The sequence below is a fragment of the Pinus tabuliformis genome, chromosome 7 (assembly GCF_031772625.1).
Source record: "Pinus tabuliformis cultivar Carrire ecotype Pingquan chromosome 7, CPIR1, whole genome shotgun sequence".
In the NCBI taxonomy this organism is placed as follows: Eukaryota; Viridiplantae; Streptophyta; class Pinopsida; order Pinales; family Pinaceae; genus Pinus; species Pinus tabuliformis.
In genome coordinates, this window is record NC_142293.1 from 73,235,137 (window position 1) to 73,253,442 (window position 18,306).

The 18,306-nt window shown below is 34.6% G+C and overlaps 1 protein-coding gene across 4 annotated transcripts in view; it reads right to left on the reverse strand.

The window, feature by feature from the left end:
- Window positions 1–698: 698 nt before the first annotated feature.
- The window catches only part of LOC149245264 (peptidyl-prolyl cis-trans isomerase FKBP13, chloroplastic-like), a 207,804-nt gene continuing 190,196 nt past the window's right edge, over window positions 699–18,306 (reverse strand). For 3 of the 4 annotated variants that reach the window (XM_089457732.1, XM_089457729.1, XM_089457728.1), the window contains one exon: window positions 699–757. In XM_089457732.1, the coding sequence (XP_089313858.1) occupies window positions 714–757 (44 nt within the window). In that variant the 3' untranslated portion in view covers window positions 699–713. Of the gene's footprint in view, window positions 758–10,122; window positions 10,164–18,306 lie in introns of those variants that run through there. The other variant, XM_089457730.1, reaches the window with a different exon arrangement.

The following is an 18,306-nucleotide window of genomic DNA, read 5'->3' on the forward strand; positions in this document are numbered from 1 at the left end:
CCTATTGAGACCTCTTAACTGAAATAATAAACCAACAACACTCAGGAAGTAGTTCACATAAATGATATTGATTATCAAATCAGCAAATCCAATAACTAAACAATAATATGTGGAAATAGTTCACAACATATTATCATTCAATAAATCAGTTTTAATAAGGCAGATTTCTGAGTAAATAGTTACTCAGAAATCAGAAATTAATCCATAAGAACATAGATACATGATAACAACATTGAGACAAACTACCCATATTGACAATAGTGCACAAACATGAATAAAATGACACATTCCTGTTACCATAAAAATGAAACTGATATTTGAAATAGTAGTATTAAAAATACCAATTTATTGCATCCATTTCTCTGATCTTGGTCTCCAACAGTCCTTTACATTGCTTGAACTTCTGCCTTTAAAACTAGAGCCACAATAGTGCAAACTCTGCCCCTCATACATAATTCAAGATACAAAGGAAAAATCCTCAATAATCCCCAGATCTGAGATTTTCTCTCCTCTCTCCTACAACTCTAAATTCTTATTACAATAGTGCTTTTAGAAGTCTAGAATTGCAGAGGAGAGCAGCCCTGATTCCATTCTGCAATCTATTACTTATACTATTTGTGAAGAAATTTTTGAGAGAAGAGTTTGTTGAAGAGAAATCTGCTAAATCCAATTTTACTTGCTCAAAATTCTGATCTTCAATTGCTGGAGCATCCTCATTGATCGAGATCTTTTTCTCCATATTTCTTCCACTGTTTTCCTGCAAAACGAAATCAAAATAAATTAAGATGCAATCAAAATATAATTTCTGGCAATTAAATCAAATCCAAGCTAATTCAAATAAAATGTAAGATTTCTATTAGTGCATGTGATGTTTTGATTGGCCAAGGATATCATTGACGAGTGAATCTGCAATTTAGAAGAGGCTTGGACAAATAAAAATAAAACTCAGAAAGTTGATTTTGTTTTCAAAATTTGGAGCTTGATTTTCTGCCTAATTTTTTATCCAATAAATGACCAAATCTATTAGTGAAACCTCCTCAGAAATATTCTCCTTGATTTTCTCTTTCCAATTAACCGTCCTGGGCTTCATTTGGCCAAGTAAACCTCATTCTATGAACTTCCAAAGTTGATGAGTCAAATCTGGCATGAATCTGGAAATTCTGTTGCTGGGCTAAAAAAAATTCTCATTAAAAATTAAATCCTAAATTAGAATTCTAATTAATTCTAAATTAATTGTTAATTATAAACTAAACTAATTATTAATAAACTATTTATTAATTTAACTAACTGATATTTAATTAACTATTTATAAACAAATTTAATCTAATTAAAAAAAACTAATTAATATTAATCTAAATGATATTTAGATTTAAATCAATCAAATTAATTAAATATTATAAATTAATTAATCTAATTAATTTAAAATTCATTAATTAAATAATATATATTAACTAATTTAAAATATTAAATAATTACTTTAATATGTTATATTATAACTTAAACTAATATACCAACCTACCTTTTATTAACTCCACTCATACGTATGAGTGAGTTGAAAAAACAAATGGAGTATAAGCTTTATAACCTAAGTTAATGCCCCATTGAGTTATGCTTATTGGCAAATCGCATCGGGGATGGCTAATGGGCTTTTTAAAATGTGTCAAGTCAAATTCCCCGATCCGATATCGCATCGGGGTATCGGGGCATGGTATGTATCGGAGGTTTTAGAATATGTCCCATAAAACTTCCGAACCGATATATATTTTTTTATATATTAAATTTTAGTTTAATTAAATTAATTATTTTTTAAATAATAATTAATTTAATTAATCTGAGATTTAATATTAAAAATCAATTTTGATTTTGATTTTATTTTATGAGGATAATTTTATAAACTACAGCCACTCTTTAATAAAAGTAAAAAAAATAAACTACATCCACTTTGAAAATTTTGGGTTTTTGAGATTAGGATTTGATTTGGAATTGGAGTGAATTATTAAAATCTCGATAATTAATGATTTGGCTGCATAACTAAAAATGGAAAAATGTTAGTAAAAACTCACTATGGGTTAATATTTAAAATGAATGCGTTATTGAGCTAATTTATTTACAAAATGCGATATTGTACATTTTATGCATTTTTAACCCAAGCTACATAAATAATCAGACTTTCAAAGGAGTGTCATTTTCAAACCAGTTGACCAAATGAGGCAAAACAAGCGTCAATATGAAGCTTATACAAAATCAATTCTAACAAAGTAATCAAAACAAGAATCCCAAGGAAATGAAAAATTAACAAAAGCGTACAATAATCAACTAAATAAAAATCCAAAAATGTGCTTAGCCAAAATTTTAATAGAAAGGATCCCATTATTTGAAGTGAACACATCAATAATGGGGGGGTTGTGTTTTTACCACAACAATGGCGACACACGGGAGAAGAACCAGTTATCTCTGTTTGATATGAATGAGATTTTCCTAAAATTAAAGCAAAAATAATTAAAGAAGAGAAAATTATGCTTGAAATGCTTGACTAAGTTCATCAGTCTGAATAAAAGCAAGAATCATCTAATTGTAATTTTCCTTAAAATTCCTCATACATTAAAATATTTCAAAATTCTACATCAGTCTTTAATTATTTGTAGAGATAAAGCAGGGGTCACTTTACAGCTTAGCTTTTAAAATATACTCCTTTGTCATAGGTAGAGCCACTGCTGCCAGAAAACATCTATAGTTTCGATAGGGTTACCTTTTAATCATCAATGATTCAGAATCCCATCTTTTTAAGAATTATTGATCTAGAAATAAATCCATATATATATATGTTTATTTTTTATTTTTATTTTTTATTTTTTTATTTATTTATTTATTATTATAAATCTTTAAAAGCCATTGTCCTGGTTTGGTGGCCAGATAGTTGACAATGCCATTCACCAGTTATAATCGGACTAAACAAGTTGGCTCGTGATGAGACCCATTGTCTTATAATTGTTTGCAATCATAAGCCATTACCCTGGTTTGTTTATCAGTGTTGGTAATGTCAGCCTATTTTTCCCCTATGATCATGGTAAGCAGGCTCACGATGAGACCTCTTATCTTTTAAGTTTAAATATATTTCAGGATTATACTCTAGAAAAATAAGACTCTTTGGGACAGGGAGAATCATTGACTCCTTCAGAGTTAAGAATGACAATTTCAAAGTTAAAGGTGCTTTGCTGTAAAGTGTCTTTACTTGGTTATAAATAATTTTTCTTGACTGATAATAAAACTTTGAAAGATCTTAATAAAATTTTGAAATTTCAAAATGATTACAATTTGATGAAAAAGAAATTTTCAGATTTTATGATACTTTGCCAACTTCTTTAAATTGATAATTTATTCCCTAAGTATGTCTACCTTCATAATAAGAAAATCAAACTTTACTAAGAGATTTAAGAAAAAACTAATAGGTGACTATTAACAATTTTTCTCCACGTATCCTGACCATTGTTAGGTAACAAATAGGCCTTCCATATAAATAATGGCAAAGTCACCAAAATCAAAACTGAAATCCAAAGGAAAAGAATTCTTATGCTAAAATGAGAAAAGAAATCAGCGAAAAAAAATAAAAAAACAAAGAAATCTCTAAAAATGGAAAGGAAAATCCAAGTTTCGCAAGATAAACTCAAACAAGAATGTTTATACCAATGTCTCCAACAATATGAAGAAAAAGAAAATAAGCATGTAATCATTCCTTCTTATGTTGAGATTTAGAAAAACATACCTTGCAGAGTTGTGAATGCTTTAGGCTTTTAGATAACAGTGATTGTAAAATTCAGCCACAATGAATACTTTCTGTCTGATATGAATCTTCTTATTTCCAAGCATCATCTTAATCATTTTCTAAAAAGGAATGCTTAAAGAAACAAACTAAAGGTTCAGAAATTCCCTGGTGTAGCTATTTCAATGAAGACTATCGCTGCTTCTTGAAATTAAGCCAGGAGAAGAGTATGGACTTCGAAAATATGAGCTGGCGGAGGATTGGAAGCTTCAAATGGAGAACTGCAAAACAGATTTTTTATATCAGAAAAACAAAACTGAAACTAAAGTAACGAATTAATAAAAGTGGGTATATGAATCTTACCATTCGATAATTGCTTTTGATCTTACCTGAAAGGTATCAGTTTCTCCAAACTAGATGACTTCTTATTTTAATTAACATTGAAAACATAAAGAAGTCAAACTAACCAAAATCCTATAACCCAAAATCATTGTTTATTTTATTTAAACTGAAGCAAGCAGTAAAATGTAAAAATGGAATGCTTAGTGTTCAAGGAAATTGAAATTAAAAGAAATGCATCAGAGATGAGAATGAGAATTTGCAGTAATGACTATTCCTCATAATATTATAAGTTTCATATAAACTCCATGATTTGATAAATTGTCCAGAATCAAGACCAAATCCAAGATAATAAAATTTAAATATGAAGATAGAGGTCTTGAATTCCATTTTTAATTATGGAATTATATATTTAAAACTAAAATGTATGAGAAATTGAAATGATTTTTGTATGCTGCAAATTTGTCATCAATTGCCCTTTTCCCATAGTGGTTACCCAAGCTCGCTTTAACACATCGCCTCATCGGATGATCCGCATCAAATGTCTCTTCACCATGCTTGAATTTTAATTTGCAAGACTTCACTTTGTTGCTATGCCACATATCGATTGAATGTTAATGGCTTAGAGGCATGCATTGGAAGGTCTCGCATCAAAGGTTGCAATGGCGAATCGCCGATATGAAAATATGCGATGAGAAGTTGTGCTATGAGATGGAGCGATCGCATCATTAAAGAAATATTATATCGGGGGTCGGGGCATATTTACACTGTGCTTCCCACATCGCACATCGCAAATTCAGAGATATGATATGAGCATAAATAAAAATGCGATGAGACGATTGCGATATCGGCGATTGACAAACTTTTGGTACCCAATGTAACACGATATGATTCTTGCGATGCCGATATGCGATGAATGACGTGGCTAGTCGGCGATCGGCAATTTTAAGCACATGGTGTAACCATATTTGATATGCCGATATGCGATGAAGAGCGGATCCGAGACATAGGCCCTTTTAAAATTATTCCCTTACTTTTATTTCGATTGAACGGACGCGATATTTTTTTATGATTTTGATTTGAATTTCATATCGGGTCCGAGATTATGTGTTCATCGCAATATCGGTAAAGCCGATTATTGGAGATCGGCGATTTATGATAATAGAAATATACTTCAACTGCAAAAGCTCCGATATGCGAAATGCGATATGGCATATGAGTAAGATAATACATCGGAGGTCTTTGATGAACAATTTGTTATCAAAAGAAATGCTAAAAACCACTTCTGATGAAATCTTATGATGCGAATGGTATTACGATATTCCTTGAAATTTCAATTGGGTTTTCTAATGAATGAAAGCAAAGCTACAAAGATGTTTAAATTCTAATGAATCAGAAATGAAATTTCCCTGAACTTGTTGCAAATTTGAAATGGGTTTGCTGCTTACTACAAGTTTTGAAAACAAAATGAAAACCTGCAAATAAAACAGAACAGAATAAAAAATAAATTAAGGAAAGGATGAACTAATAATGGATGAGAATAAACTTGTAAATGCGTACCTGGAATGAAATTGTCTGTAGATTTTACCTCATAAATCTTCAAATTCTTCCTTTGATTTATCAAAAATTTTCTTTCGTTTAAAATCATCTCATTATTTATTCTAAATCTAAGTGTGCAATCAGCCTAAATAAAATCTGTTTATTGATGTCCATGGAATATAAAATTCACCAGAAATAAATATGAAACTATGCTTCCCTTTTGAAGTGAAACAACAATTTATTACCTCTGCTCATTCCAAATTAATCTTGAGAAAAATCTGTATTGTTATAGTGACTGTTCAATAATGCCTTTAGTAAATAAAGATGATGCATTTTACAGCATCAGATAATAAACTAAAGATTAGAATGAGATTAAGCCACTAATTGTAAAAAAATATCAAAACAGATTTGAATGTGTGCACTTGGCAAAATGGACATCCTTAAAATCAGCTTTTAGCAAACTCCGAGGAAGATAATATGAACTTCATATGATTACCGTGAAAGGTTGGACTGACTAATAATGATGGAATTAGAATTAAGCTTATCATAGACAGTCATACATGTCATGGGATAATGGGGTCATGAAGCTTTTTTATCCTTAAATTCTTACCATATAAATTTCAAGAGAAAATCTTAGAAGGAAATCCCGAAATGAAGAAAAGTGGCTTTGAGGCAATCGATACCAAGTGCAACTTTAATTGAATTTAATCAAGACATTATTCAAAATAGGCAGAGTAGAAATATCGCTATAAGAAATTTCAAAAAGGAAAGCAAGAATTAAAATTTTCTGATAAGGAAAAATGTTTCCACTGAACATGTACGAGAAGGCTGATTGCTTTGTTTTATTTTTTAATCTACAGAACTATTGCAAATAAATTAACTACAAAAAACAAACTAACTAATTTAATTCTACTCCTATTCTAACCATGTACATGAAAATGACTAGGTATAGTCATATTTCCAGTGTAACCATTTTTTCATTTTAATTCCTGCATGTATGTACAGTTCAAATGTTAGTAATAAAAATACACATCTAATTAAACTAAGAAAATTAAATATGAAATCAAAATGCACAATTATTGTTAGTAGCTGATTTAAAATCTCTTTCTCTTGAAATTTCCTTTCCAATTGAATACCAATTGGATCATAGAAATCTGGATGGATTTCCATTAATGATTGGGAAACGTTCAAAAGAGGAGATGACAGGCCGAATTGTGGATATGAGTTTTCAAATTTAAAGACCTGAAAAAAATTGTTAGTGTTATGTACAAATGTTAAGCTATTAACCATTTCCTTTGAGAGAAAAATTTCCAAATATTTTTCAAATGAATTAATGAAAAATGGATGGAAATCTTTCAAATGAAATGGAAAGTTATTAATTGAATTGAATTGCTGGCCAGATTGCAAAAATACATTCTCTTGTTGACATTGCCTTTGAAAAAATAGAAGCTTTTGATGAAACATTAGCATTGATTGAAATTGAAATATTGATATCTTTTGATGCTCATGATTATAATATGAAACTTCAATTTCCCAATCGGGCAATGCATCAATTGAGTGTTTGATAGTAAGGTGTTCAATATGCCAGCGAAAAGTGTGAAAATTTTGCAAAATAAAATCAGAAAGTAAATCTAAATTTAAACAGAATAACTGTGAAAGAAAAACTAAAATGAAATCACTATTTGTACAAATAATGTTACAGCACAATTGGGATTGTTTTGAAATAATTTCTCTTTCACAAGGATTGGCTAGAATTATGGAATTTGAGTAATTTCAAATTCCAACTTGTGAAATAGAAAATGAATTATGATTATGAATAGGAATGGGAGTTTGTTCCTCATATGAATCATAAATTGGAATGATTTCTTGAATGGTGAAATCATGGAGATAATTTGCTGCTCTAAAATGAGGATTAGTTGAGATAATTCCTAAATTGAAGCGTTCTTCATCCTCAGATGTTATTTGAATTTTATCATGAGGATTCTCTTGAGAAGAATAAAAATCAACATCCTCAATGTCAGAGTAATCATCATAAATGACTTCACAAAATTCCCTGGAATTCCCTTCGATTTCATCCAATATACCAAAACAAGGAGGAACAAAAATCTCATGTTCATTAGTGGCAAAAGAATGATCAATTATTGTTTCTTTATCTTGATAAAAATTTAATGGTAATTCATTTAAATCATCCTCTTTAATTTCTAAAATATCATTAATACCAAGAGGAAAAATATTACCATCATTGAAAATATCAGGATAAAGAGAAAAATGTGAACCTGAAACAATGCATTTAAAACTGTCTCTGTTTGAAAACTCTTGTGCATTATGTTCATTGTTAATTTCAGATCGCTGATCATTCATTTGTGTGCGTATGCTTTCTTGAAGAACGCTGCTTTGCTTCTCTGATTTTGGCATTTGCTCATCATGGAAAAATTCAGAAATTTGTACAACAGTTTGCATTTTGATTGCTAGTTGTACTTGCTGATTTGCGATTTGATTTTCCGAATTTACTTCAAAGTAGCTTTCAGATTTCAAGGCAGATTTTTCTCCAAAATTGTTGTTGTTGTCTTCTTGTATTTGAATGGAAATATTTTCCAAACTTTGTGAAACCACTTCATCACCATTTATTTGCACATTCAAATTGGGACTCTCATTTATATTGGAAGGGGATGGAACAATGCTTGAATTAATTTCATATGGATTGGGAATGGGTGGAAGAGAACAAATATATTCAAACCAATCTAATGATTCTTCTTCCGTAGGTTTATCTTCGTCTTTAAATCTTAAACAATTCAAATGAAATCGAATATTAAAATCATTAACAGACTCATTTTCAAACCTACGTAGATATTCAATTTCTTCACATACCTGTTCATAATCATAGCTGTCGAATTTACAAATGAAAATTGTAACAAATTGATCCCAGCTGTGGATTGAAGCAACTGGAAGAGTTCTACACCAGCTTCTGGCTTTTGCCGCAAATGTGAGAGTAAAAATTCTGCATAAAATGCCTTCATCAATCCCTTGAAAATCATATTTTAAAACATTTTGAAGAAACCGAAAGACATGGTTAAAAGCAGAAGAATTTCCCTTACCATTGAATTTTACCTGAGACAAGAGTCTTACCACTTCAGGTGGGGTATTGGAAGATGCACGTCCATGGATGCAACTCCAAATTGGAAGCTTAAGAGGAGCCATAGTGATTTAAACAAAATGTTAAAATTGAAAAGACTCCAATAGACAAAAAGTCTCAGCCCTCCTTCTAGCGCCAAAAATGTTGATGCCTCGAAAATCGTTGCAACAACATTGGGGGATAACCACCCGGTCCGGACCTTAAAGCAGCTCCTTTTCCGTTTGGTGTGGTGGCTCCGACTGGTTTAACTAGGTCCAGTTACCTTCTCCCTATTGCTATTGGTTTATAATGTATCTTTAACTACCAATAGACAGGGATATCAGATCACTTCTTCTTGCTGACCAGGCAAGATAATGACCCTTAAGCTGATTTGGGTTCAGCCAAGCCACAACTAAAATTTTGCCTCTTTGAGGAGAGGACTTAAAAGAATGTAGAAATTACTCTAAATGCAAGCTTATTCTATGATGCAAGCAAAAGAAACTAATCTAAATCCTATCTTAATTAGGCAGATATAAATCTAACCCAACTAAGAGCAAGATAATTAAAGTATTGGGATTTAGATATGTCTTGTTTATAATGAATATCAAGTTAATGAAGTAGTTCAATTAACTGATATTATGGATATCAAAACACATCCTATTGAGACCTCTTAACTGAAATAATAAACCAACAACACTCAGGAAGTAGTTCACATAAATGATATTGATTATCAAATCAGCAAATCCAATAACTAAACAATAATATGGGGAAATAGTTCACAACATATTACCATTCAATAAATCAGTTTTAATAAGGCAGATTTCTGAGTAAATAGTTACTCAGAAATTAGAAATTAATCCATAAGAACAGAAATACATGATAACAACATTGAGACAAACTACCCATATTGACAATAGTGCACAAACATGAATAAAATAACACATTCCTGTTACCATAAAAATGAAACTGATATTTGAATTAGTAGTATTAAAAATACCAATTTATTGCATCCATTTCTTTGATCTTGGTCTCCAACAGTCCTTTACATTGCTTGAACTTCTGCCTTTAAAACTAGAGCCACAATAGTGCAAACTCTGCCCCTCATACATAATTCAAGATACAAAGGAAAAATCCTCAATAATCCTCAGATCTGAGATTTTCTCTCCTCTCTCCTACAACTCTAAGTTCCTATTACATTATTGCTTTTAGAAGTCTAGAATTGCAGAGGAGAGCAGCCCTGATTCCATTCTGCAATCTATTACTTATACTATTTGTGAAGAAATTCTTGAGAGAAGAGTTTGTTGAAGAGAAATCTGCTAAATCCAATTTTACTTGCTCAAAATTCTGATCTTCAATTGCTGGAGCATCCTCATTGATCGAGATCTTTTTATCCATATTTCTTCCATGGTTTTCCTGCAAAACGAAATCAAAATAAATTAAGATGCAATCAAAATATCATTTCTGGCAATTAAATCAAATCCAAGCTAATTCAAATAAATAATTGAAAATAAAATGTAAGCTTTCTATTGGTGCATGTGATGTTTTGATTGGCCAAGGATATCATTGACGAGTGAATCTGCAATTTAGAAGAGGCTTGGACAAATAAAAATAAAACTCAGAAAGTTGATTTTGTTTTCAAAATTCGGAGCTTGATTTTCTGCCTGATTTTTTATCCAATAAATGACCAAATCTATTAGTGAAACCTCCTCAGAAATATTCTCCTTGATTTTCTCTTTCCAATGAGCCGTCCTGGGCTTCATTTGGCCAAGTAAACCTCATTCTATGAGCTTCCAAAGTTGATGAGTCAAATCTGGCATGAATCTGGAAATTCTGTTGCTGTGCTAAAAAAAAAATTCTCATTAAAAATTAAATCCTAAATTAGAATTCTAATTAATTCTAAATTAATTGTTAATTATAAACTAAACTAATTATTAATAAACTATTTATTAATTTAACTAACTGATATTTAAATTTAAATCAATCAAATTAATTAAATATTATAAATTAATTAATCTGATTAATTTAAAATTCATTAATTAAATAATATATATTAACTAATTTAAAATATTAAATAATTACTTTAATATGTTATATTATAACTTAAACTAATATACCAACCTACCTTTTATTAACTCCACTCATACGTATGAGTGAGTTGAAAAAAACAAATGGAGTATAAGCTTTATAACCTAAGTTAATGCCCCATTGAGTTATGCTTATCGGCAAATCGCATCGGGGGATGGCTAATGGGCTTTTTAAAATGTGTCAAGTCAAATTCACCGATCCGATATCGCATCGGGGTATCGGGGCATGGTATGTATCGGGGGTTTTAGAATATGTCCCATAAAACTTCCGATCCGATATATATTTTTTTATATATTAAATTTTAGTTTAATTAAATTAATTATATTTTAAATAATAATTAATTTAATTAATCTGAGATTTAATATTAAAAATCAATTTTGATTTTGATTTTATTTTATGAGGGTTATTTTATAAACTACAGCCACTCTTTAATAAAAGTAAAAAAAATAAACTACAGCGACTTTGAAAATTTTGGGTTTTTGAGATTAGGATTTGATTTGGAATTGGAGTGAATTATTAAAATCTCGATAATTAATGATTTGGCTGCATAACTAAAAATGGAAAAATGTTAATAAAAACTCGCTATGGGTTAATATTTAAAATGAATGCATTATTGAACTAATTTATTTACAAAATGTGATATTGTACATTTTATGCATTTTTAACCCAGGCTACATAAATAATCAAACTTTCAGAGTGCCATTTTCAAACCAGTTGACCAAATGAGGCGAAACAAGCGTCAATATGAAGCTTATAAAAAATTGATTCTAACAAAGTAATCAAAACAAGAATCCCAAGGAAATGAAAAATTAACAAAAGCGTACACTAATCAACTAAATAAAAATCCAAAAAGGTGCTTAGCCAAAATTTTAATAGAAAGGGTCCCCATTATTTGAAGTGAACACATCAATAATGGGGGGGTTGTGTTTTTACCACAATAGCTTCCTAGCCTCCAACATTGTCTAACACTTCACCTGTAAACAACGTTGGGAACGGGTCGTGGACATACGCATCAATAATCTTCTACAGATCTATGCAAATCCTTATTTCACCTTTTTGTTTCTTCTCCTGAACCACCATCAATCTCACCCAATCAGATTCTTCAACCAGTTCTATGACGCCTACCTCCATCATCTTACCCATCTCTTGGCGAACCTTTTCCTTTTATTTAGGATTACGATGATACGGCCTTTGTTTAATAGGCTTCGCATCTAGCTTCAGAGTGTTCATAATGCAAAAATTGCAAACTATGCCCTTCAAATCCGAAAACTTAGTAGGGAAGAGATCTTGTTATTCGCGGAGTAACTCAACAACTTTATCCAGGGTAGCATTGTCCCAATAATCTCCAATTTTTGCAAACTTCGATTCTTCTTTAGTGCCAATGTTTACTTGCTTTTTCTTCAAAGGTGCGGAGATGTCCAGGTTTTCTATTTGTGGGCCTTCAACTTCGCGATACCCTTCTGCCTTTGGAATATTAATGTTTCTCGAATCTTCATCTTCCTCTTCAGCGGTTACATTATAGCATTCCAACGCATGGCGCAGCTGGGTGCTCCAATCTGGTTGGATCCATTCCATAGGTTCCGTCGGTGTTCTGAAGATAACCACCTTAATCTCTTGTAGCACTTCATCGATGCTTACGAAGCCGTCTTCAAAGCTGAAGGTCAATAAGAATCCTTCCTTCAATACATCCCATTCCGCAGTACCATGGAAGAGCTCCGTTTCTAGATACCAATTCATGGGAATTGTATCCAAAGTATGGAAAAATATGTGTACCCACTCTGGCTGTGGTTTTGTTCCCCATGCTTTAGTCCATTTCGCTAGGTGATTGCGCGAATCATCCCTTCCATTATATTTCTCAGTCATTCCGGTGTTAGCACACCCAAATAGTAGCTTCATCATTCTTTTGTAATCTCGCCATCTAGCAAAACTATCCTTATGCATACCCCACCGTCATGTAGATGTAGCGCACAATGACAACTCTAATGCTTGGAAGTGGTGATCCTCAGGGACTTCACGCTCAAATTCATCCAAAAATAGATCTATGTCAGTTAGGCCATCACAATAGGGTATTTTCCTTATCTCTGACAAAATAAGCGCAACGACTTCGTCTTCATATTGCATTGCAATGTAGACACTTCATGTAAGCGATTATGTCAATGCTCTAACTCCTCATCTGAATCAGAGGTGCAAGAACTCTCCCGCTTCCATGAAATCCTCCCATTTGTCATTGGATTGATCTAGTCCTGATCTCGCACTATTATTTTGTAGATTTGATCCAGTTCATCATCACATTCTTCATAATTGCAGACTAGTTCAATATATCACACCCCTTCTGTAGGGTCCAATGGTACTACAACCCGAAGTGATTTTCTTTCAAACGACATTGTCCTCTTCTTCAAATTGATGACCCCATTCAAATCAATGGCCCAGTCAATTCCCAGGAGTGCGAAGTATGGATTACTATCATCGACAATTTCTATAACTTCAAAGTCTACTACCGTGCTCACACCTTGAATATCAATTGTTACTCCATATAATCGACCCATGGGGATGATTTTCTGTTGGTTCGCCATTCTAAGCTGAATCGAAGACCACTGCAACCAAAGTCTCCCCATCCTTTCCCATGTTTGTTTCGGTAATACGTTCGCATCGAATCCTAGATCCAAGATGACCTGGTCCATCTCATAATCACCTATCTACGCGGTGAGCCTCATCTCGCGCCCTGTTCATGCCTTATGTTTGCCAATTTTTCTAACCACCCGGTGTCCATCAGGGACTTTCTCTTTGCTGGTGCATTTATTTATTAATTCCTGCAGGCCTTCCACAACTTTTCTATCGCGCAACAATTTTATGCAGGTCTCCAAAAACGTAGTGAGTACAGAGGGATCAACCTCTGCAGGCGCACTGGTTTCTTGTACCTTGTCCTAGCTTCCTGAGGTGGAGGCCTCAGCGAAGCTCTTCTTGGATTCCATAAATGTTTCCTTAGCACGATTGTTCATTTTAGGTATGTTCTATGCTTAGAGAAATTTATTTCAATTTTCACAGTTAGCTCCATATCTTTTCCAGATTAGCAATCACATTAGCATTAAAGTAAATTGTAGATAGAACATAAACATAAATCACATAAGACAAACCAAGACAAGAGGACACAAGATGTGGTGCTAGCTAGGGACAAACCCCAATGTGGGGAAACCCTTGATCAATTCTTCTTATATGTTCTTCAATAGTTCAGCAGAGAGAGAGAGAGAGAGTATGTTTACAACAAAAGTCAACACTTTGACTTATCTAGATAAGAGCATAGATCATCTCTAAGAATATGATACATGAGATCAGTTGAAGACATGCTGCTTCAACTGATTCTCCAAGGTGAATCCTTCACCTATCATTGTGTTGCATTTCATCATCATGTTGCACCTCACAGCGCTGCACCATGCTACACCCATCATCACTATACTGCATCTCATCATGCTTCATTAATCATGACTTTACCCATCATTGTACTGCATTATGTGCCATTGTTGCACCGTGTTGTCATCCTGACCTATGTGTTGGCTACACCTTTCTTGCTTGTTGTCCCTTGCTTTCATGTTGTCCCTAGCATGCTTGTTGTCCTTAGCATGCTTCTTGTTGCATGCTAGCTGTAACACTACATGCTTGGTGTATTTGCTACTACAGATGCCCAGGTTGTTCTGGTAGTTCCTGGCAGTTCTGGCAGTTCCGACTGTTATCAGCAGTTCCGATAGTTCCGGCTGTTCCCGGCAGTTTTGGCAGTTCTGGCTCTTCCTCGCAGTTCCAGCAGTTCCGGCAGTTCCGGCTCTTCCTGGCAGTTCCGGCAGTTCCAGCAATTCCCGACAGTTCCAGCAGTTCCGACTGTTCTCGGCAGTTCCGGTAGTTCCGATGTTCCTGGAAATTCCGCCAGTTCTGGCTTTTCCGGCATTTTCGGCTTTTCTAGCAGTTCCGACAGTTCCGGAATTTCTGGCTTTTCCAACAATTCTGACTTTTCCGGTAGTCCCGACTTTTCCGGAAGTTCTGGATTTTCCGTATTTTCCGGCTTTTCCGACTTTTCAAGCTTTTCTAACTTTTCCAACAGTTCCGACTTTTCCAGCTTTTCTAACTTTTCTGGCTTTTCTGGATTTTCCGGCAGTTTCGGCTTTTCTGGCTTTTCCGGCAGTTCTAGATTTTCTGGCTTTTCTGACTTTTCCGGCTTTTCCGAATTTTCTAGCAGTTCCAGCTTTTCTATCAATTCCGACTTTTCCAGCAGTTCTGGCTTTTTTCCCTCTAGATTAGGGCAGTGTTATTCCTTAGGATCTCTCCTCCTACTAAAACCCAAAGACAAGTAGAGGGAGAAAGAGATCCCAAGTGTGCGTTGAAATGACTTGAAGGCAACCTCTATTTATACTAAAACATTGAGCACATGTGGGGTTTATTTGGTTACTGGCCAACCTTGACGAATTGTCTTATAACACAAATAAATTCATAACTCCATGAATACTTATCGGAATCGGATGATCTTTAGATCAATCCTACACCTCTCGATGAGAGGGATCCAAGAAAAATATCAGGTGCCATAAATAAGAACACCCACACGGAGTTTGGCCCTATTTGCCAAATTTAACACTCTCAACTAGGGAGAACTCCATCCGCTGATCCATATGTCCGACTGTACTATCTCTGCCATCAGTGCCCTACACTGCTCTGTTCTACTCTGATCTGCTGAGCTCTACTCTGCTGAGCTCTACTTTTCTCTGCTCTTCTCTACTCTACTAAGCCATGAAGAAGAAGAATTGATCGAGAATGTCTCATACCATTCTCTACTGACCTGAAGTCAGTTTCATCTGAAGAGAGTGTGTCACATCACTCTTACTGACCTGAAGTCAGTTTTATTGATCCCGGATCAATATCACAAGAGAGTATCTCAAACCACTCATACTAATCCCAAATCAATGTCACAAGAGAGTGTCTCAAACCACTCATACTGATCCCATATCAGTTTCATTGATCACATATCAATGGAGGTCATCCTAGCATAGGGAGTACGGTAAATACAACGATGCGTCCATCAATAGAACTTTTATGGTCCCTATCCTCATTTCCCTACTCATTAATCAGATGAGAGGTACTTCCCATGAGTCCCAGACTGCATGGGTAGGATGCCTCAACAAGAGAACTAATCATCCTATCCACAGGAGAATGAATCATCCTGTCCAGTGGATGCCACAGAGAACTAATCATCCTGGCCTACGGGAGAACTAATCATCATGTTCCACAATTGCCACGGGAGAACTAATCATCCTGGCCCATAGGAGAACTAATCATCCTATTCCACAGTTGCCACAGGAGAACTAATCATCCTGTCCCACAGGAGAACTAATCATCCTGTTCCACGGTTGCCACGAGAGAACTAATCATCCCAACCCACAGGAGAACTAATCATCCTATTCGACAGTTACCATGGGGTATCATAGGGGAAGGTTGAACTTGTCATCCTGTACATAGCGCACCACCAGGGGAGGGTGAGTCACCCTATGGTCATATGTTGCTCCAGTAAGTACCCTAAGCCCCTCAGAGCTCCCAAAGCTCAATGCATGAAAAATTTAGGACCCTTATAAGAAGGTCTCTCAACGACTCCAAGTTGTTCGAGAAAGTCACAAATTTGACCTTTCCTCGGGGTTTTGACAAAATTTCTACGACCTGTAGATCAGTCTCAATGCGATGGAGCCTCCTCGCTCATCGACTTACCATATCCTAGATAAGGTAGTATCTTATGTCTATCTGCTAGAGCAATCATCGAATATGGGATCCTCAATAATTGAATACCCCTCTGGTTGTCACAGAGAATCAAAGTGGTATTCATCATGTGTACAAACAACTCACTTAAGAGCTTCTGCAACCATGCAGCGTCACACGAGATTATACTCGTAGCTATGTATTTGGTCTCGACGGTGCTTATAGCAACTGACTTCTGTTTCTTGCTCATCCATGATATCAAAGCAGAATCCAAAGAGAACCAGCACTGAGAAGTGCTCTAGTGATCCTCCACATTGCCTGCCCACTCAGCATTCGAATAATCATTCAGTTTCATATTTCCGACAATGCATCTCAATCCATGAGAGATTGTGCCCTAAAGATATCTCAGAAGATTCTTGGAACCAATCCAATGAGGCTCAACCAAATATGAGCTCACCATGTTAATTGCAAAACATATGTTTGGACGGAAGTTCACCAAGAACATCAATGCGAATGAGTTTATGAAACTCGGAGGAATTTCCCAAATCTGGTCCGACATCACTACCATATAACTTCTGAAAGTTAAGATCCTCGAGGTAGTCACAGGCTTGCAATTTATCATTCCACATTTGGAATCCAACTCCTTCTTACTTCTGCAAATGAGAGGGTCTGCAACTCCTCTCATACTACGCCCGAGGAGTTATGCTTCAAGCCATAAAGGGCTTTCTTCCACTTGCATACGTGAGATTCCTAATCATCAATCTCAAACCCCTCGGGTTGTTCCAAACCTGTGGACCTACTACATGAGGGGAATGGTCCCCTTGTAAGATCTTCCTTCGATACATCTCATACATGTACTTTCATGCTCTTTTTGAATTCAAGCATCCCTGTCACCATCTGACTCACAGACCTTCAGTGATATGTGTCAATGGACATGGTCCCCAGTGGACTTCCTACAATTTGATACAACCCTGAACTCAAAAACATCTTTGAAAATTCTATTTTCAAACACGTACCTTTCCATCGATGAGTGCCACCCTAAAACCTTTGACTTCCATTGCTGAAATTGACACCAGGTTCTTTTTGCGATCAGGTACATAAAAGAGATTCTTTAAATGAATTGAGTTACCCTCATTCAATTGAGGGATAACATTCCCTACACCCTTTCTGGGATAGGTGGCATCGGCTCCAAGTATAATCCCACGATTGTTTCCATCTCTACCAAATTAGAGAGTGCACCCATCTATCTAATGAAGTGCCTTGAAGCACTACAATCAATAAGCCAAATTCCCAAAGAATCTGAAGGAGAGGGCCAATACATGATAACGCTTCTTTATCTTATCAGAAACAACATTTGATTCTTCATACCTAGGGTTCCTTGCTTTCTTTGAAGAGTCGACCATTTCCTTGATGACCTGCATTACCTGTCATTCCTTTGATCATTGAAGATGTCCCTGGAATGATTATTATCTTCATCAAGAGATGTGTCTCTGACATTTGGACACTCCTTCGCATAATGGCCGAACTTATTGCAACCAAGGCATCTGCCATTCCTTCCACCCTTAGATTCGAACTTCCCAGTGAAGTGATCTTTAGGTAGGCCATCAAAACTTCTATTGTGCCATTCTGATAATATTCTCTGCTTTGATTTCACCCTCGGTGAATTTGAAGAGGGATGACGAATCCACTGATCCTTTTGTCCTTTCCCAACTGTCTTCGGTGATTGCTCTTTCATTCTTACTTG